General features: G+C 42.7%; 1 protein-coding gene across 1 annotated transcript in view; it reads right to left on the reverse strand.

Annotated features, from left to right (window-relative positions):
- The window catches only part of HEATR9 (HEAT repeat containing 9), a 49,134-nt gene that overhangs the window by 12,802 nt on the left and 14,034 nt on the right, over positions 1-22,298 (reverse strand). The window contains exons 2-6 of the mRNA XM_087954189.1: positions 22,122-22,297; positions 12,100-12,196; positions 10,370-10,426; positions 4,909-4,965; positions 1,234-1,294 (exon numbers count right to left, since the gene is read on the reverse strand). Of these exons, the coding sequence (XP_087810315.1) occupies positions 1,234-1,294; positions 4,909-4,965; positions 10,370-10,426; positions 12,100-12,196; positions 22,122-22,297 (448 nt within the window). The remainder of the gene's footprint in view (positions 1-1,233; positions 1,295-4,908; positions 4,966-10,369; positions 10,427-12,099; positions 12,197-22,121; position 22,298) is intronic.

The raw sequence follows: 22,298 nt of genomic DNA on the forward strand, positions 1-22,298 counted from the left end.
AATCTGACAAATTCACAACACTAAAACTGTTTATTAGTTCCTTTCTTGGAAACAGAAACCAATTTTAGCCTTGATTTTTTTTAAAAAATGTGGGTTTCAGGATCGGATACTAAATACCAGGCTGCATAACATGTGCGGTTGTCTGCATCTGATAAAATTAACAAGAATCCTATATACGTTGCATTCTCTGCCACAGAAAGTCATGACAGCTCAATCCGCACCCTTTCCATGAGCACAAGTACAGAACATTAGCCTCAGGCACATTCCTATGTGAGTATTTTCTCCATACGTCCCTTTCAAAACATCTGAGCACTTAGATTTGTTCTTCCTTCCAGCATTGCCACCCTTGTTTTTCGTTCAAAGTAAAAAAAAATTCTCCTTTGACTAGCTATCAGATTTTTCTACTCATTCACCAAATATTTTGCAAAGAAGGTTGTAAGATTTTTAAGTTTCAATCCACAAAGAGGACATGTCTGTTGTAGTGACACCTGTCACTGTCCTTTGGAGTGGGGCATTGCTCTTTTATTAATATTTTTATCCTTTTCCTGAAACAGCAAAGTGACCTCCTGTTTCACCTACCTTTCACTTAACCGCATCTATTTGGTTGGCCTTTTAAAAAACTTTTGTCCATATTTTGTCTATTTTCCCCTCAGTTAGACCACTGTGCTCTGGGAAGTGGCATTAAACCACCTGAGAAAGACAGCAGGTATGGCTCTCTTTTCATCCAAGGATGGCTGCTAGGAAGCAGTCCCTTTTGGGGGGAAAATGTCAATCCAGAGGATACTTCTGCAATGAAAGAGATCCAATAAAAATTATGCCTGGGCTGTCTCTCAGCTTGAATCCCTGTTTTCCCATTTCTTACTATCCGAGTGATCACACAATCAATAAAGAATCCTTCCTCAATCCAAGGAAGCCACCACTTTCTAATAATTTGATTTAAATTAGCTTCAATATTTGTGTACATCCCCACTCCACCACCATGCACGGCTAACTGTATTTTCAACGCTAAAGTAATTCACCTGGTTTAATGCACACAATACAAAGCAGTTAACTGCAATGGGTTTATAACGAGGTCCTGTTTCAAAGAAACACTATGGCAAAGTCCCAGGATTACAAGCACCAGCAGAGAAATCACTGTCCAGTTGAACAATCTAAAATCAGCAGTCCCAGCCAATCTAATGTCTTTCCACTGGAGGTCTCTTTGTCCATGATTTGAAAAGAAAAGTCACTCACCAAGCAAAGCCAGAGATCGGGCTGCCTCATACTGCAAAGGGGTATCGTCACATTCTTGAACCTGAGAATGTAAATATTGATGAAAGGCTAAAAAGAAATCCTGCATAAACTCCACAGAAACAAAGAACTGGAAGGATTCAGATTCACTCATTGCAGCCCAACCAAGACGACTGTGTAGTATAAGAACAGAACAGGTGCACAAGGGGCAAATAATTATCAGTACCTCAAGACATTTTTTATTTTCAATATAAAACCAGCCTTTCCTGGGCTTATGGCTCGTGCGGTTGTAATCTAAGAGCAAAACACTTACAGAGGTAGTCCTTGTTTAGCAACCACAGTTGGGACCAGCAATTCAATTGTTAAGTGAAGCAGTTGCTAAATTAAGCCGCAGTTGTCTTTATCATCTTATTTCATCTTTCCTTTGCTTTACAGACCTAGAAAGATGGTAAATGCAAGGACTAGTTGCAAAGTGACTTTTCCATCACTATCATAACTGCAAACCGTTTCTAATAAAGCAGTCAATAAACGAGGACTACCTATACCAAATATGGCAATTGGTGAGATCCTTAATAACTCCCTTTTTACGACCCTGTAATCCTTTAATTCAGGGTAGAGTCAGGGAGATTGGATGGAGCTAAGCGTTTACTGGCCGGATGCCCTTCCTGACGCCAAATGGAGTTTGCAGTAAATATTTTTTCTTTTTGCCCTAGGAGGAAAAACATCTGCAACTACCTAAGATTGAACTCTCACACTTCTGAATAGTAGGCATGTGTCTTCATCACCAGGCCACCGCTTGGTGTATGGCTAATGGTGTGATTCTTAATATGTGACTAAAACTTTTCAATAAGCTTCTGGGCTCCATATTGAGACCCAGAGCCATGATGGAAAATTCTGCAATTCCTTTGCCTTGTACTTTATTTCCTAGGTCTACACATTGTACTTGTGGAGAGGGATGGAGTTTTTTTTAAAAGAGGAAATTAAAATACGAAGGCAAGAAAGGTTGGAGGGAGTGGGGTTTGCTCAATTATTGTGAGCCTCATAGTGACGTTTTGGAGGCAAATACCACATTTAATGATTTGGGGCAGGTTGTGGATCACAGAATGTGGAACTGAGCCAAACCCATGATCTAGTTTTATTTGTAATCTCGTTTTTAGCTACTTCAGCTTGGGGAGAGGGGGGGCGGCTTTGATTGTTTTTTTAAAAAACTGTGTTAACAGTATGGATATGTGTGTGTATCAGTGGTGGGATTCAATTTTTTTTGCTACTGGCTCTGTGGGCGTGGCTTGGTGCGTGTGGCAGGGAAGGATACTGTAAAATCTCCAGTCAGAGGTGGTATTTGCTGGTTCTCTGAACTACTCAAAATTTCTGCTACCAGTTCTTCAGAACTGGTCAGAACCTACTGAATGCCACCTCTGGTGTATATGCATGCATGTATGTATGTATGTATCTGTATCTATGTATGTATCTATGTATGTACATATGTGTGTATATATTCCCCACCATAAAATGGTAAGAAAGCAAACTCTAGTAGTGCAGCCACAATAAACAAACTTCAGGGCTCATTTGCTAAAACTTCAGAAACCCACAGAAATATTTCATCTCATCTGGAATCTTATCTGCAGAGGTGCCAATGTTCCATTTTTGTATTGTTCTCAAACTTTGTCCCAGAGTGCAACTTTGAGACTGTCCTGTTACCCCTTTTGCATAGAAACTGAATTTTCTTCCGTAATTTATAAGTTCTCCCTATTTTGTGCCTTCTAGTCAAATCAGTTATTCCTTGGTGGAATAGGTCAGGGGTATATCTAACCCATAAGTTTTCAAATGGCACAACAGCACACACACAGAGGGAGAAAAGAAAAGAATAACTTGACCGTATGTTCAAAGGCCTGTTTCTGCAAATACAAAAGGCCTCATTCAAGTCACATGATCCTTTTTATCCAATGTAAAAGTAATTAAAATTAGCTCTGGTTTTTTATCTTCCAAGCAAAGGTCAGTAGAAAAGTGAATTCAGCCTAGAGGGTTTTTCCGATTTACCAGCAAGCCTCCGGCTATTTGCTGGAATTGGGAAAGTAACCGTCAAACCGCTGGAAAAGACTGCCCTTCAATTATTCTTCTAGTCCTGTAACATTGGCAGTCAAGGTCAGGAGAAGAAATGAGAGCTTATTAGATGACATCCATGCAATGGTGTTTCTCTGTTTTTACTTTCTGAAATGAACTCTGAATAGGTTCTGAAATCCAGGACCTTATTCAATTAATATTTAATATTGAGAAACTACTTCAGCAAAGCTAAGGTTTTATTTGAACGTATGTATGGTTATTGCCTTTATTTCTCCTTTCCATGTTTAAAGATAGGCCTTATTGGTTTCCTAAATGAGTTTTTGCTTAAAAGCTTCCCCACATGCATGATGCACAGTTTAAAGGGCAGCGCAAACATAAGTATCTGTTTTCAAACACAATAATGTCAAAATGATGAAATGTTGTGTTGCCGCAATACACGTTCCAAGGTTTTGTACTGGTCCCTTCCTTGAAGGCACCTTCAGACACACAGTTTGTTAAGAATTCCCCAGTTAGATAGATGAGGGCATGTTACTGGTAGCATCCTGTTTTAATTATCTATTCCTGCAGTGAAAGGGGTCTGCGAGTGAGGCATTAAATTACCACCCCCTCAGGACAGAATATAAAAAGAGAAACCTGTATCTTGATACAGCCCATAATAAATGAGAAATGCTATATTTGACCCTGTAATGGTCACACTGTTACATACATGCCAATTTACTGTGAAGGCTTTGCCATTATCGGTGTTTATGTCTGACAGTTGAGGACCTAACTAGATATTTTCAAAAACACGGAGCTGCCACTGCCCCTCCTTTTCTTCATCCTTCTCCACAGCAACCTGAATCAAAAGCAAGGCAAGGTACTCTCTCTGTCCTGCTCCACTAATGGACACGCTAACACTTCCTTGGGCTTCCTTGATGCCTAGCAGGCTTCCAGCTTTTTCAACACATTATAAAGCAGGGTTCCCAACCTTGGCAACTTTAAAACTTGTCAACCTTAACATAGTGGCTGGGGAATTCTGGGAGTTGAAGTCCACAAGTCTTCAAATTGCCCTGGTTGGAAAGCCCTGTTTTAAAGATTTTTGTCATTTCAAAAAGATAAGAAATGGGAGCTTTGTATGCCTCAATCATCATCCTTTATTCCCTGCCCTGCTTCAAGGACCACGTAACTTTAATGGAAGCATTTTTAGAAAATAAAAATATAACTCAGTACTGTACTTTGCTTGGATCTGACTATTCATAACAACTACAAAGTTAAAGTGGTTGAGAGCAACCTGACAGTTGGATTTGGTAGTGGGGAGCACCCTGGGGCATCCAGTTTGCCTTTTTGGAAATGGGCATTGTGTGGCTGGCAATGCACATCATTCTGGGATTGGATAAACCCCTCTCCTCCCAGTATGATAGCCATTTATGAGAGCTTTACAACATGGCTTCAGAGCTTGAAAAGTGCTGCTCATCACAAATACTAGAAAATCATGAATCAACAACACTGGACTACAGTTCCCATTCTTCCTAGCGATCAACCATACAAGGAAAACCATACAGTTCAAAGAAAAGAAGGAATGCAAGCCTAGGAAACTCTGAAATTATCTAAAACTGCAGGAGGAGTCCACATACTTACAATATTACGAAGTGCAGATATAACAGATTCTTCAGAAACCCCAAGGTGTCCAAGAGCCTAGGAAGATCAGCCATAAAAGTTAGAAGAAGTTACATACTACAATCTTGAAACATGGACATACAATGAGCCAATCAAAGGGCCCCTTCAACTGAGTGGCTTTTTTTTTTTTCCAAATCAGCTGCTATGCCTGGAGTAATAAAACTACCTGCCCCCCATTCTACACAAAAGTTTAAGAGCATCCCCAATTACATTACCGTGCCTATAAAGTACATTTCTCTGTTCATTTGAAAAGAAATCTGAGTGATGGCTATAGGAAGAATCTAGCTGGCTAAAGATGTACCATTCTTTTGTTTCTGTTCAGAAACCACCATATCCCAGTGAAATTGGAAGAATAGCATGTCATCAATGTTTTCTATTAAGCATTTTCCACAGTAGCTTGTCGGTTCAGTAACAAAAGTAGAGGACCAACTGTAGAGGATATAACAAATCAAGCAGTTTTTAATTGCTGCCATCTGTTTGCAATTCTTCCTGGGCGCATAGCAATCCAGGCAGAGAACAGGGGTAAGTGACACTGAAGAGAGCTGGATCCTCTTCCCGCTTTATCTCAGCAGTTTGGCTGTTGTGTTGTGGTGGTTTTCCATCTATTGCCTTGAAAGAAAAGTCCCCTCTCCCTAAATTTTTTTAAAGGAAAGTTATCTGGAAGATACAGGGAGAACCATGAATTCAGAAGCCAGGAGGTGAGGAAAACTTCCAGTCAATGAGGAAAACAGACTTTTGAAGATTCAATGCTGAACAAGAAAAATACTAGCTTTGCTGTTGACAGAATAACACAGTTGGAAGGAACCTTGGAGATCTTCTAGTCCAATTCTCTGCTCAAGGAAGGAAGCTCTATACCATGGTTCACCTTTTTGTACCAGGGAGTGCAGAAAATTTTGCAAGGTCCAATCTCTTCTTAAAAACCTCCATTGTTGGAACACCCACAACTCACAACTCGCCTACAACTGACTCAGCTCTTGAATGCCAGATTCAAGTTGTTTGGGACCGGCTGAGAATAATAATGGCCTCTTTTACCAAAGTGATTCAACCATTAGCGAGGCAGGCAGGCTCCTCAAAAAAAGAAGTCCATGACAGCTGCTTCCAGTTCCCACAGAATTTCAGCTCAGGCTAAGAGAAGGAAACTTCAAGGAGGGGGGTCTTTTTTTGTTTGGAGGGGGACGCCTTTAAACACGCCACAAGCTTAAAGACTAATCTCCCAAAAGGCGAGGAAAGGGCCTACACTTAACTGACCTTGATTAGTCTTGTATTCTTCTGTCTCTTCTGACAACAGACCTTCAGCACTCAATTTTATCCCTAATATGAACTGAGCGGAGTACTCATCAAAGCAAGTTCCTACTGAGCAAAAAAGAGCCTCCAGGGGAACAGAATGTGAGGTCAGCCTTTTTTTTTTTCCTCCTCTAATGCACTCACTTACATAACTTACAAATATCCTAAATTAAAAGGAGCAGGCATAAAAATAATGAGTGATTAATCAAGGCTTGAGTGGGTGGAAATCTAGAGCAGCTCATGCAAAAGAAAACATAGGCTGCAAATTATTATAATTTGATGGCATGGGTCACATATGATATAGCAAATAGCATTATCAGTCTGAAAGCCATCAAACCACCTTGCTATAAATAATTAAATTAGTATATAAAATAAATGTTTAACAGAAAATAAAATAAATATTTAATGTTTGTTTGGGGTAATACAATTGTTTTGATGTCCAGTTTCAATACCTCATCTCTGAATTACCGGTAGTTGGAGATACCAGAAAGAAACATAAATTGTAAGTTAAGATGCTCCCTTCCAACAATGTTTCTACAATAAAATCAGCTGTTTGGAATTTGTAAAGGAAAAAAAAATGTCATGTTCTTGCTGGATTCTGGAAAACAATATTTAAATGTAGGAGAAGAGCAGATAGAGCTGGGAGCAGAGTTAAAGGCATCATTAGTTTGGAATCCTTGCATTCCAATAAGCATTCCAAGTCCAACCTCTCCTGTAATTCTGTTGACTCTTATTTGGTGTCAATTTAGCATCAAACTTTAGTTGACCAGATTCTTATGTGTAGGTTTGAATAAATTTTCGATGCTGCAGCCTTGTGAATGGCCCTGATTCTTTGCACGTGATATCAAGGTCCTTGACATGATAGTCTCCTCATCCCTGCTTTGTTTTATTTCATTCTTAGCCAAACCTGGCTACACAAGTTGTCTTAAGTTTATCTGTTTCAGGCGTGGACACTTTTTCTTTCCCAATAGCTCTCTTGCCTATGAGCAGGAGAAGCCCATTCTAAAATCATTTCTGGATGCCTTTTTGCTGTTGAAGAAACAGCCGCACTGAACACTTCCACAAGTTTCTCCTGCCAGCAATGAAAGCCAGATAATAATCACAGAGAGCTCTGCCTGTCATTCATTTACTGTGCTGTACAAATCAGACATCCTGTTTAAAGTCTGAAGCTAAGGACAAACTTGGAAAATCATTGCCAATGCAGCAACACTGACTCTTTCCCCCATCACCCAGAACCTGGGTTTGGACTCCTATCTTTCATCGCAGGCCTCTGCAAGGCCTGGTTTGTCCTTTTCTTATTGGGAGAAGGAAAATTCTTCAGGGGTTGTTTCTATTTTAGGCTATGTCATGCCCCTGGTGGAGACTGACTCTGAGGGAGAGGAGGAACAGCCCACAGGGAGTGGAAGTGTGGCTCTGGAGGTTGTGGAGGAGGCTGGGGAAGGGCAGAGACTGACTGAGCAGTCAGAGGAGGACCCAGGCCCATCCCCTCACCATCCTAGGGCATGCAGGGAGGAGAGGATAAGGGAGATACATGGTCTACTCAGGAGGAGAGGGTTTTGATCCTCTTCGTGGGCTGCAGCTGTGACAACTGAATAAGAGGACGTACCTGCGTACGGGCAAACACTGGAAACAAAGCGTGGAAATATCTCTAGTTTATGGCTTCTCTCTGAGTTTGGCATCCTTCCAAGTGTGTTATCTGTGGACATCCTCCAGCCCTTATCTTGCCTGGTTTGTGTTGCTTTTTCCCTTCTCTTGTAACTGTTTGTGTGGGAGTTTTTTTTGTCTTCCGTCAAGAATATTCAGAGCTTGGAAGCAAAATGAAGGAATAAAAGGGGCTTCACCTGTTTTCTGTGACTGTGTTTGTCTTGTGTCTGACCCTGGGTCATCACAGGCTATTCTTTGACCTTTAAAGATGCTTCCCTCCCATATACATGTTCTGATTGGTAGAGAATAGTGCAATCATGCCTACAGGCTTTATACTTGCAGGCCTTGTCACTTATCATATGAACCATCCAAAAACAGGCAACTATATACACATAGATTTTTCTTGAGATTGGAAGACCTGGCTGGGCCTGTCTGTGTACAAATGAACAGGAGTAAATCTTTGCTTTGGGACGACATGCAACTTGAAGGATACAACTGAGGGGAGGTTCTCTACATGCAACATCTGAAGCAATCAGCAGGACTCAGATAAAATGGGGTGTTTGTTTGGAAGAACCGAAATAACAAGATGCAAACTCTCTCCTACCAATCTCTAGCAATAACTCTCACCGCCCCAACTTTGAAAATCAACTGGTTACCAGAATGTGCTGTAAAGCAGGAAAGCCCCACGGTAAGCAAACCTGACCTCGTGGGACAGGGAACAGTATAGGTGTAAACATACAGCCAATTGCAAAAATCATATGAAGATCCTATACAGGTAGTCCTTGACTTATGACTACTATTGAACCCAAAGGTTTTGTTGCTAAGTGAGACATGAGTTAAGTGAGCTTTGCCCCATTTTATGACCTTTCTTGCTACTTAAGAGAATTACTACGGTTGTTAAGTTAGTCAGTTAGTTGTTAAGTGAATTGGGTTTTCCCATTGCGTGTCAGAAGGTCACAAAAGCTGTTCACGGGACCCTAGGACACTGCAACTGTGATAAATATGAATCTGTTGCCAAGCAATTTAATTTTGATCACATGACTATGGAGATGCTGCAACGTTCGTAAGTGTGAAAAGCAGTCGTAAGTCACTTTTTCCAGTGCCATTGTAACTCTAAACAGTTGAAAATTGAAACAAATGAACTATTATTAGCTGTGAACTACTTGTATTGCATAGAGCAACACCCACAAACGACAGAAGGTCTAAAAGCAATACCCCCTTTCATTTTGCTCCCAGTTTCAATATTTTTTTAATGGTTAGGAAGACATAGCTGAAATCTTGCAAGGTTATCAAATCTCACAGGATTGAAGTAAATCAAGCACAAAAATAGTAACATCTTAGATAAGGAGTTATTAGATTTCAGCATTCTCAAGCAAGATCCCATAAGGCATGGGTCACCAAACTTTTGGACCACAGGGACCACCAAACTCATAATTTAAAATCCTGCAGATCACTAATATGAATTTTGACTGACAGTGGCTTGCTGGTGGGAAAGTCGATCCCATATTCCAGAGCTGCAATAGTCACAGGACTGGCCCTTTGGTCGTCCTGGAACACCTGTTCCTCTACCCGGGTGCACCAGCCTGCCATGGACTGGAGGAGCTGCTCCGGGATAACCAAAGGGCCAGTCCTGTGACTACTGCAGCTCTGGAATATGGGACCGACTTTCCCACCCACATCAGCAAACCACCCCAGGGCAGTTCCCTCCCCCGCTATTGGTCTTACCTTCCAGTTCCAGCTTGCGTGGCTCTACTCAAGGTAAGGTTTGCACTCAGCCGAAGGGTGGGGCCAGCGATTGGGTGGGCCATGTGGGCGGCACAGCCTTGTGTTCCCACACAGCCTAGATTAATTGTTTTGGAGGAAGTATTTTGGGGGTGACATTTCTCTGCGGACCACCAAAATTTTCTCGCAGACCACCAGTGTCCTCGGCCCACTGGTTGGCAACTACTGCCATAAGGTATTGGGCTGCTACAAGATGGAGGGGCCATTGTTCAAGATTACCAAATAGCCTCCATGTGAAGACCAAAAAAAAAGATCAGTTCCTAACCTACCATCGTTTATTAATAGCTTTATAGCTTTGGAACAAAGTCAGATTCCTACAGTCAGAAAGAAAGAGGGAGGGCATGAGGGAAGGTCAGTTTGCCAGAACCTGGCTGTAAAACTCTATACCACAAGATGCCAACAAAGATTAAGAGCATTCTGCACTCTTTTATTACCTTTTAGTGGCCCTTCTGGATTCTTGCATGGTTAGTTCCCAATAAATAGTTCTAAATAAATAACTTCTACATTAACTAACGTGTTGAAGCCAGTGGAAGTGTGTGATTATATCTGTGTCTTATATAACTGAGGAATTTTTGGATTTGAATCTTAAGACCACAATGTTTCTATATGGAAAATAGTTCACTTCTAGCTAAGGACTTCACTGCAGTATGATTTCCAAGCGTCCATAAACTTTCCCTCTTAATAAAGATCGAATCTAATGCGGTTTTTTTACCTGAGCTGCATAGAGTTGTTCAAGTTCCACAGGAGACGCCAAGGACTTTATGAGAACCTGCAATCAATCAATCAACCCACCTATCAATCAATCAGTCAAATGCAAGTATTTTAAAAAGGAAAGGAGATGATGGAGAAAAATCTCCAGTCCCAGCTATATTATGAGAGAGAAAGAAAACCTCCACATTGTTCTTTTTCTAAGTTAAAAAACTTCAAATTCTCCTTTGCAGAGGAACTCACAAACTTTCCTTTTCTATCTCTGTTTGCATATAGCAACAATATGATAAATCTGCAACAGCTATCAGATCTTGACTGTAAACAACCAGATCATCATGAGATGGTAGCAAATGTGTGTTTACTTTTTACAGGCAACTACGTGAACAAATCCAAAATATAGGGGGGGAAAGAAAGAAAAAGAAAAATACAGAAAGCATTAAAATGATCTACTGCAATGAGAATAAAAACTGGGTACTGCACATATGTAAATTTGCCCTATACTGTATGCCAGATTATACTCTATTGCTATTGAGATAAACCATAAAATCCTTCCAAATTTCATAAAATTGTGGCTCCTGCCTCTGATATCACATAAATTTAACTTTGCCTATTATTTTTTCCTGATCTAGCAAATTGAAAATGCCTTGTTAATCCACAACTCAATTGTTATGTTATCTAAAGTTTTCAAATATTGCATAATTATTATTTTTGTCTGCTACAATTAAATAATAAGTTCTTTATTTTTAAGGTTTTGATTTACTCCTGTAAATAAGTGCAGTAAACATAGCATTGAGGAGCATTTAATCCTTTGATTAGTAATATTTATGGTGTCTCTCCAAAGATTTCATGCCACAAGGATATCACTTTAACGCATGACTGATCACCTCTCCAACTTTTGGAAGAATAATTTTGATACATATGTGCCAATCTGAGTCAAATGCCTAAAATGTATAATCTTCCACTGTGGTTCTTGCATTGAGGCTGATGTCATTTTACCCAATTTCCACAATCTTTGCTAAGTGATCTCTTTTAGGGGATTACCAAAAGCAGTATCCCAAGCTTCTTTTAAACCACATGATTGATCTCCTATTTTTGATCACAATAATGACCCATACATTTTTTTGAAACTATTCTCTTTTCTTGCCATCTCAGGGTCATTTCTATTTTTGCAGTCAAGATCTAGTAGCTTTAGAGGAGAAGTTGCTCTAAGGACTTCTTACCCAGGGCAATGTCTAACCATGCAGCCATTTCAAAAAAGTCCTCATGGTCATTTAGATTGGAGCTCACCTGTTTCTTTGTTTGTTTTAGTGTTTTGAGTCAGTCTGGATTCCTATTGGCTATGTAACAACTCCATGAAGCTTTATTGACCACATTTTGAGAAATAGCTCACCATTATCTTATTTTGGGATGTTTTTCAAAGTTCCAGTCTAGGATTGAGAATGTACCTGGGCCAAAATCTCCCAGCTGCTAAGAGAGGACTGGAATTGGGTATTTCCCACTCCTAATCCAGCATTTTAAATTACTACACTGCGCAAGTTTTATACCAAGACTTTTCCCAACCTGATGTTTTCCATTTGTGATGGGTTGAAGCTAACTTATATGGCCATAATAGCTGGGGATCATTTGTCTTATGGCTTAACAAATGTGGAATGCATCAGCTTGGAAAATATGGCCTACAGCAAAGAAACCTAATATTCTTGAAAAATGCTTTACTATCAGATTTTTTTTTCTAACCTTGATCCTTTCTGGTTTAAACGTTTCATTCCAAACGTAAATATCTTTTCTTTTAAGAACTGCTGACTTGATAAACTTGGAAAGTAAAAACTGAGACCTGAATGGAAAAAAAGAAGACAGCATTAAATATTTTTTTAAAAAAATAATTTCTGTGTCTTGTAAAGGTATTTTTAAGGGGGAAATGTGTCCTAAGAAATGGAAATTTAGCATAGATCATTAAGCCATAGATCACTTGACTGTATTTTCCTTTGTTTTCTTTTATGGAGGACCATTACATCATACAAAGTGTTCTGTACAGTCATTAACATACTTGTAAACGCCGCACGGTCATTGGTCAAGACGCACGGCGAGCTGATTGGCTGAGCGAGCCGCACTGATTGGCCCGCCGCGAATCCCCCGCGATTGGTGGAAACTAATCGCGGGAGATTCAAGGCGGTGCCATTGGCCGCGGCCGCCGCGGCCAAGGAATAAAAGCCGCCGTTTTTCCTTTGGAACCGAGTCGATCTCGGGAACTAATAAAAGAGCTGAAACCAAGTCACTGGCTCAGAGTCTCTCTCCTGCGACGGACATAACACTGGCGACGAGGGTGGGATGCCGAGACTGATTCCCATCAAGCACGTGTCCTGAGGAAACGAGACCGACGAGATGGCCAGCATCGCACCGCCCGCGCCCTTCAACCCAGCTACTGAGGATTGGGAATCGTACACAGACCAGTTCCTGATGTTCCTCGAAAGTAGCAATCTAAAGGACGCAACCGGGCAGAAGAAAAGAGCCGTCTTTCTAACACACTGCGGGCCCGCAGTGTTTAAGATGGCAAAAGCCCTCGCGAAACCCGAGGACGTAAAAACGATGGACTGGGCCGATCTCAAACCATTGCTCCGAAACCACTATGCCCCCGCCGTGCCCACCCTCATCAGGCGGCATGACTTCTACCAGCGAGACCAGAGAGCGGGCGAGAGCATCAGCGATTTCGTGGCTGACCTATGGAATCTTGGGGGCATGTGTGGGTTTACGGACATGGACGAGGCGCTCCGAGACCGCGTCATCCTGGGGCTCAGAGACCCGGTCCTGCAAAGCCGGCTGATGGCAAAGGCGACATCGCCGCCGACGCCTTGCAGAAGCCACCGCAGCCGGCGACCCGGAAATCGGTGGCTCGAATGCAGAGACCAGACACCGGAGACCGCACTGCAACCACTGAGGCAGGCGTGGCAACCGAGACACGCCCGAAGCAAGCCGCCGAGAGACCACCACCACACACCACGGCGACCTCAACTCCACCTCCGACACCACGGACGAGGAAGAATACATCCATCGACTCCAGACGGAACGAGACCGGCGCGATCGGCGGGGTCGTAAGTCGGGACCCCAATGCACCGGGTGCGGAGGCGACCACCCTCGATCGGAGTGCCGATTTTTCGATGCGATCTGCCGGCACTGCGACAAAAGAGGCCACATCGCATGAGTCTGCCGACTTAAGAAAACCTACAGCCCCCGGCGACGAGATAACAGCGACCGGAGACGAGACGGCACCCCCCCAAGCCCAGAGACCACCAAGTCGAAAATCGTTGGAGCCGGGACGGATGGGGCCGACGGAACAGCGAGAACCGGCAGAGAGAAGAAACCCACCAGACGGTCGTCATCGGCCACTCGTCCAGCGCAGACTCCCGGAAGGTATACGTGGAAGTGGACATCGAGGACGAGCCGTGCAAGATGGAGGTGGACTCCGGGTCCTACCTCTCCATGGTTGCATGGCGGGAAATCAAGTGCCTGGTGCCCAAAATCCAAAGAAGAGGACTGGAAAGCCAGAAACTAATCCTCAAAGACTACCAGGGAAATCGCATCCCGGTAGTCGGAACAGGACAATTCGAGATAACCTTCAAGGGGCGCACAGCAAGGCTTCCCCTGACAATCGTGGACCGAGACCGCCCCAGCCTCTTGGGACTGCAGTGGTTCGCGCCACTCAGGATCGAAGTGACGGGCATCGATCACGTCGGGGAGGCCGATTGGGAGGAACAACTCGCTAGGGACTTCCAGGAAGTGTTCGACGGCACCCTAGGCAAGTACCGAGGGCCCCTATTTCCTTCAGCCTAGACCCCAGCGTTCCCCCAATACGCCTAAAACCACGGCGGGTACCCTTCGCACTCCGGCCCAAGATCGATGAGCAAATAGACAAGCTAATCAGACAAGGGGTCCTCGAACAAATTGGCCACGCCCGGTGGGAGACCCCCATAGTCACCCCAATCAAGCCCGATGGGTCGGTGAGAATCTGCGGGGACTATAAGGCCACCCTAAACTGCGCCTTACAACAGAGCGCCTACCCCGTTCCAGTAGTGCAGCACCTCCTACACTCACTGGGGGGAGGCAAGGTTTTTGCGAAACTCGACCTGGCGCAAGCCTATCAACAACTGCCGGTCGACGAAGAAACCGCCGAGGCGCAGACCATAGTAACCCACCGGGGGGCTTTCTGCTGTAAGAGACTCCAGTTTGGAGTCAGCGTGGCCCCAGGAATTTTCCAGAGCCTCATGGAGAGACTCCTGCAGGGAATCAAAGGGGTGGTGCCCTACTTCGACGACGTACTGGTGTCGGCAGCCAACCGAAAAGAACTGGAGGGTCGCCTGAGGGAGGTCCTAACGAAATTCAAAAACGCGGGGCTAAAGGTTAAAAAAGAAAAATGCCAATTGCATACCGAGAGGGTCGAATTCCTGGGATACCTCTTAGATCGGCACGGAATTCACCCAACCGAGAAAAAAATCAGAGCAATTAAGGAAGCTCCCAGGCCGAAGAATAAAACGGAACTACAGGCATTTCTAGGACTGCTTAATTTCTATAATGTTTTCCTGCCCTAGAAGGCGACCGCGGCGGAGCCTTTGCATAGACTTTTGGACAAGGCGGCCCTGTGGACTTGGGGGAAACGCGAGGAAGCAGCTTTCAACAAAACCAAGGACCTGCTCACCTCAGATGCCGTCCTCATCCAATACAACGAGACCCTACCGCTAGCAGTCACATGCGACGCATCACCTTTCGGCGTCAGCGCCGTCTTCAGCCACACTCTCCCCGACGGAAAAGAAGCACCCATCGCCTTCTTTTCAAGGACCCTCACCAAACCGGAAAGAAACTACAGTCAGCTGGACAAAGAGGCCCTGGCTATCGTTGCCGCCGTAAAAAGTTTCCACGAGTACATCTACGGCCGTACGTTCACCATCGTCACCGACCACAAGCCGCTGCTGGGAATCCTGGCAGGGAACAGGGCCACCCCGAACATTCTATCTCCAAGAATGACAAGGTGGTCCGAATTCCTTGCCGCCTACAGCTACCGGCTCACACACCGACCCGGTAAGACAATCAGCCATGCAGACGCCCTGAGCCACACGCCTTTACCTGACCTGGACACCGACCCAGCACCCACGAAGGCCACCCTTAGCATAGAGACTCTGCCCGACCTACCCATAACCGCGTCAGACATTGCCCGCGAAACTAATAAAGACAAATGTCTAGCGCAAATGTTACATTGGGTAGAGAAGGGGTGGCCCGAAAAGGACAACGACGAAACATTCAGGACATTCCGGAACCGGCAAACAGAACTGTCATTACAAAAAGGTTGTTTACTATGGGGGGATAGGGTTGTTATCCCGGAAAAATTACAGGGAAAGGTATTGGAATTGTTACATGAGGGGCACCCAGGCATCGTGAGGACAAAAGCCTTGGCCAGAAGTTACGCCTGGTGGCCAGGGATGGACAAACGAATCGAGGCTTGGGTGGCAGCATGCAACCGATGCCAGGAAACCAGGCCAAGCCCCCCTGCCGCCCCAATCCTGGAATGGGAAACCCCCAGGGGACCATGGTCCAGGATTCACATAGATTTTGCCAGGCCCACGAAAGGGCATACCTTCCTCATTACGGTAGATGCTTACTCCAACTGGTTGGAGGTAAGCAACATGAGAACTACCACCACGGAGGCAGTCACCAAGGAACTCAGCAAGCTGTTCGCAACCCACGGCCTCCCAGACGTCATCGTATCCGACAACGGGCCTCAATTTACCTCGCTGGAATTCGAAAAATTCCTAGCGGAGCGGGGGATACGGCACGCGTTAACAGCGCCAGCACATCCGGCGGCGAATGGGAGGGCGGAACGAATGGTTCAATTTACAAAAAAAACAATCCAAAAGATAGAAAACGGGGAAATACAAGAGAAGATAAATAAAATGCTTTTTATACAACACATAACCCCGAACACAACAACCAACAAAAGCCCAGCAGAGCTGTTAATGGGGAGGAAATTAAGGTCCCCACTCGACAGACTGCACCCCACGTACAACCCAGAAAAACCCTCAAACTCCTCAAGCAAAGACCGAACATTTACACCAGGCGACGCAGTATACGCGAAGAACCTTACCGGGGACCCACTTTGGGTACCAGCAACCATAACCCAAGTGACAGGTCCCCACTCATACCGGCTACAGACAACCGACGGACGAGCATGGAAACTACACATCGACCAATTAAGGTCAAGAACAACCACAGGAAACACAACCGACACGCAAACAGACACAGACGCACACCCAGAAAAAGAAGGGAACCCCCCAGCACAAACCAAGAGGGGAGGGAAGGCCCCGGGAACCAATCCCTACCAGAAAGAAACTGGAAATACTCACCGACAAGCAGCCAGCTCGAAGCCTCACCAGGGAGAAGCAGCCAGGCCAGCTCAACCAGCCCAGAAAGACCAGGCGGGAGCGGCAACAACCGCAGCTCAACCAGCCCGGGTAGACTGGGAGGGAGTTGCGACAAAAGGCCCGGCTCACCCTTCCAGACGGTTCCATTGACGAGGCAGAGAGCAACACAGAACCTGACCGAACCGGCCGGGAGCCAAGCACCAACTAACCTGCTCAGGTCAAATAGACAAGTACGAAGCCCCGCCTACTTGCGGGACTACATCACGTAGGACCATACCAAGAGGGGAGGGGTGTTCTGTACAGTCATTAACATACTTGTAAATGCCGCGCGGTGATTGGTCAAGACGCACGGCAAGCTGATTGGCCGAGTGAGCCGCACTGATTGGCCCGCCGCGAATCCCCCGCGATTGGTGGAAACTAATCGCGGGAGATTCAAGCGGTGCCATTGGCATGCGCCGCCGCGGCCAAGGAATAAAAGCCGCCGTTTTTCTTTTGGAACCGAGTCGATCTCGGGAACTAATAAAAGAGCTGAAACCAAGTCACTGGCTCAGTGTCTCTCTCCTGCGACGGACATAACACAAAGATCACTGCACAAGGCATCTTTAAAAATTGTATTTTAAAAGTTAAATGAATTAATTGTCATTTTTATATATATATATATTTTTTTTTAAAACAAGTTTTATTAATTTTTAAAACACACAAATTATCATTATTCATTACATGTTTAAACCTTTTTCCATTGTAAATTTAACAAGTCAGATAAATTATGATTCTATTTTAAACCATTTCCATATAATATACCAAAACCTCTTATTCAATTTCTCTTTACTTCTCTTTACTCTTATTCAATATCATTATTATTATTTCATCTGTTTCTTTCTGACTTAGTTACCATTATTCTCATTCTATATTTCTACAAGTTTTTACCAATTCTCCCCCAAAAAGACATATACACACAACACACAAAACATAAAAAAATCTTTTGGAAAGTAACTTGGACCCAGGTGTCTCTCTCTTCATGGACTTCAATTATATTCATGCTCATCTTACATATCATTACTTATTTTATTTACCATTCTAAGCCTTCTATATTAACTTCTCCACATATTTCACACTTCTTAATTCTACCTTAATTAATCATCTTAGTTTGAATCATTATATTTGTATCTTTTGTCCATTTTTTATCATCCCTTTGTCTCATTCCTTATGGAAAAAAAAGAAAATCAGTTTCTCCTGAAATCATTAATCAGAGTATGATGCCTTTCTATCTCCCCCTAAATTAATCAAATTAATCTTTAAAATAATATCTAATACCCAATCAGATTTTGCTTGGTACATTCTATCTAACTAATACATCCAACACAATTAAGTGCATAATTAGACAATAAATCCAAATATTAAAAAAATACTATAATAAAAATTTTATAATAACATCAATACCATAATTTTATTAAACTCTTTAATTAAAACAATATTCTAAACCTCTCCTATTATTAAGTTTTTAAAGCCAATCATTTTTAAACATTTTAACATTTTAATCTCTTATCAACTCTTAAACCATTGCAATACTACCATCTCATCTTATGTACCTTGCAAAATCTTTTTTTTTAAAAAATTATACTTTATCCATTATCCATAAAAATTCCTTTTTTTCATTTAATTTCAAAACGTTGTAGCTTTTCTCCACCTTTTCCCTTTCTTTCTTCTCCCAACAAACCTTTCTACCCCCCTTCTTCTAGCCTCTGCCTTACCGGCTTCCCTTCTCTGTCGTATTCCTTTTCCCCTTTGTTTACTATCATCATATTGGTTTTGCACTTTATTTTTCCCTTTCTTAAATGTTTTTTAGATCTTAAGTCCTTAAGTCCTTTAGTTTTCTTCTTTTCTCTTCTTTTCTTTTCTTTCTCTCTTCCTTCTTTCTGGATCAAATTCTGAAATTCATTAAAGATGGCTCCTTCCTTTCTTTCTTGTTCCTCTGCTGTCTTCATCTGTTGTAATGTTTGTTGATAATTAGTAAGCGCCATTTCTAAGAAAAGGAAAGCTTCTTCCACACCATCTTTACCATTTTTTTTTTGCTTGTTCATATTCTTTTCTTAGTTCCTCAACAGAAAGAGCCATTATAAATCTTTTCTTTTCTTTTCTCCTTCTTTCTTCTTACAACAACCAGAATATTCAAAAGAAAATAAAAAAGATAAAACAGTCCCAAAGTTATCAATCAGTCCAAACCAAGGCAGAGTTCTCACTTTCTCCTTCTGGGGTAATATCAATCAAAGAGAAAGAAAGTCCAAATCTGTTTAAAATCTTATTACAATATATTCTAGTCTTCAAATCCTTAAGGCATCTGCTCCAACAAAGTCTTAGCATACAAATATTTTCTTTTTAATCCTCTCTCTTCCCACTCATCGCTTAAAACCAATTTCCACCTAAAAAATAGGTTTCTTAATATCCAGTTATTTATTCCGTAGGAAAAGAGGGAAAGCTATCCTTTCAGCACCTTCAAACAGCCGCTTTTTTCCTCTTCTGGCAGGTATTATTCAGAAAGTCATACTTTTCAGGAATTTTATTAAATATGTCTTAGAGTCCTAGGAGCCAAGAAAAACTTTCTCCTCTCAATCACTTTCTCCACTTCCTCCTGCGCATTCTTACCCGGCTGCCAGCTTCTTTGTGGCGGCCATTACGGACCGCCGCTGCACCGTCCTGGGAAAAGGGGTTCTGCCGGCCAGGAGGGGGTCTGCAACACCCCAGTCCCTTCTCCGGATCCCCTACCTTCAGCTGCCCCTGCAGGGCAGCCTAGCTCCGTATCCGTGTGGGTCGGAGCCCCAAAAACGGCTAGCGCGGCAGGGATCGCGCAGCTCGCCAAATCCCGCCGCTCCGAAGCCGACAAACCGGAAGTTCCATTTGTATATTTTTATTATATTTACAGTTTTATATAATGTCTACAATTGTGCTAGACTGCTTGGCTGCTTGGTTTGCATTTGCAATGTCCCAATGTCATGTGACCACACTTTGCCAAAAAATGCCCATTGGATATGCTGAATATGCCTTAATAATCATGTGATTCACTTAATGACTGTAGGGACTCACTTAATGACCATAGCAAAAACAATCATAAAATCAAGTCAGATCACATGTTGATCCACTTAATGACCACAACATACTACAACCACAATTCAAGGCTCAATTGTCATCATAAGTTGAAGACTTCTGTATCCTTCTTTAAAAGCATTTTGGAATGTTTACTAGAGACCACCTGCGGTACTCACATAGGCTACCAGAGATCTCTAGATCACAAGTTGGGTATCAGTGATTTACAGCAGGGATCTCCAACCTTGGCAGCTTAAAGACTTGTTGACTTCAACTCCCAGAATTCCTCAGCCAGCAAAGCTTTGCTGGCTGAGGAATTCTGGGAGTTGAAGTCCACAAGTCTTAAAGCTGCCAAGGTTGGAGACCCCTGATTTAGAGATGGAGTGTCAATTCCTGGGATTACAGGCTATCTGGAATGGCCAAGAGCTACTGACATTGCAGTCCCAAGACATTTGGGATAGGTTGGGGATAGTTGCACAATAATTCTCTGTCCCAGGTCTCAGCTATATGGCCACATATGGCAGTTTTCAATAGCTCTGTGGTTTGTCTGGATTTTGCAACCGAGATCGGGTCTATTCTAATACATCAGAATTGGGAATGGAAAGCAATAATGTTGTTTCCTGAGTAGTTAATAGCTGGGAGATTTGTATTCTCCATCTGGAGGCAATCTATTTCATGAAGTTTATGTACCCAGGATAGCACATTCTACTTAGGCACCAAGTTACCTGAAATCCAACCCTCAGCTATTACTATGTGGGCACAACAGTCATCAGTATTCTTGTGTCTGGAGTCCCTCCACCCTTTATTTTATCCTTTCCACTGCAGTTAATGGGAATAAGGTTATTTTAATCAAGACAAAGAATGGAGTAATATTCCACAGCCAGCGAAGTTAAGACCACAGTCTAAACGAAGGTAGAACCTGACACAAATGTGTTTCTCTCCATGCCATTTATGTTTTCTCCATAATCCCAGACATATGATTCCATCTTAAACCACTTGGTTGTATTTCCACCACACAAAGAGAGCCACATCATTCCCCCAAAATTGTACTCTGGCTGTGGAGAAAGTGTCCCATTGTCAATTGAAGGGGCATTGAATAAATTAATCCTAACTCTAGTGTCCTTACATTATCTTGACCTCTCATGTCCGGAAAAACAATAGAAGCGGTAACGAAAGTGCTCCATCAGCAGCATGTGATACTATCTGCATGTGAGCAGCCCATTGTTATTCAAGACCGTGAGGTCCATTGAATGCAAGGATGAAATTGGTGAGCTGGTTCTCATGCAGGCAGATCCATCTGCATACTTGAAAAGATAGGCCATTAAATTCCTGGAATGGGACAATAACCCGAGTTCTCTGGTTTAAAAAAAATATTCTCTGTAACACATCCTGTAGCAACTACTTACTGGATTCTAGAGAAACATGGGACTTCCGAATCAAAATTTGTGGCAAAAGTATATATTTTTGTATGCTTCCAAGTAAAAATGGAAATGTGCCCCTTAGCTGAGGATTCTGGAAAAAGGGGATATATTATTATCTGAAGCTGCTTTCCCCAGCTGGACACCTTTTTAGAGGTAATGGGACTGCAATGCACCCACTATAGGGAATCCTCAACTTACAACCGCAACTGAGCCCAGAATTTATGTTGCTAGGTGAAACATTTGTTAAGTGGGTTTTGCCATATTTTATGAGCTTTCTTATGCCTATTATCTTGCAAGCAATTCACAAACCAAATAAATAAATAAATAAGTGAATCTCTGCAGTTGTTAAGTTAGTTAACAGGGTTGCTAAGTGAACCTGGCTTCCCCATTGATTTTATTCGTCAGAAATTTGCAAAAGGGGATCACAGGACCCCAGGAACTGCAATTGTCATAAATATGTCAGTTACCAAGCGTCTGAATTTTCATCTCATGGTTGTAAATAAGTCACTTTTTCAATGTCCAGACAGTAAGTTTAAAGGATAACTTTAATTTCCTCTTCAGAGTAATTGTTTCCATCATTCAAAACAAGATATTTTCTGAAAGTTAGACACATTTCAAAAGACCAAAGCATAATTGATGAAAATTATTTTGCTGTACCATCTGTTTGTTTGGGTAAAGAATACCATGATCCTAAGCAAGTGGTTAGCTATTAAAGGGTAACATCAGCCAAACACAATTAGCCCCTCTCTTTTTGCATTCCAGGTGCCAAATGTTAATTGATGCTATAAATATAACTTGTCTTTCCTACCAACTAATAACAGAAACTCAGTATCCCATTCCCATCCCTTACTTTTTCCTTATAGATTTGGATTTTGCCTTTTCCATTTTCTTTTGATATGGGCATTGCTTCTTCAAGTTGGCTGTATCAGGTTGCTCTACAATAGTAGGTGGGATGAGACCAGGATCAAACTTGTAGACTTTGGTTCTATATTTGAAAGGACTACATGGGTAAGTTTCAGGAGAAACC

The sequence above is a fragment of the Notechis scutatus genome, chromosome 2 (assembly GCF_049901735.1).
Source record: "Notechis scutatus isolate UNSWTSFEM ecotype Mainland chromosome 2, rNotScu1.2, whole genome shotgun sequence".
Taxonomy (NCBI): Eukaryota; Metazoa; Chordata; class Lepidosauria; order Squamata; family Elapidae; genus Notechis; species Notechis scutatus.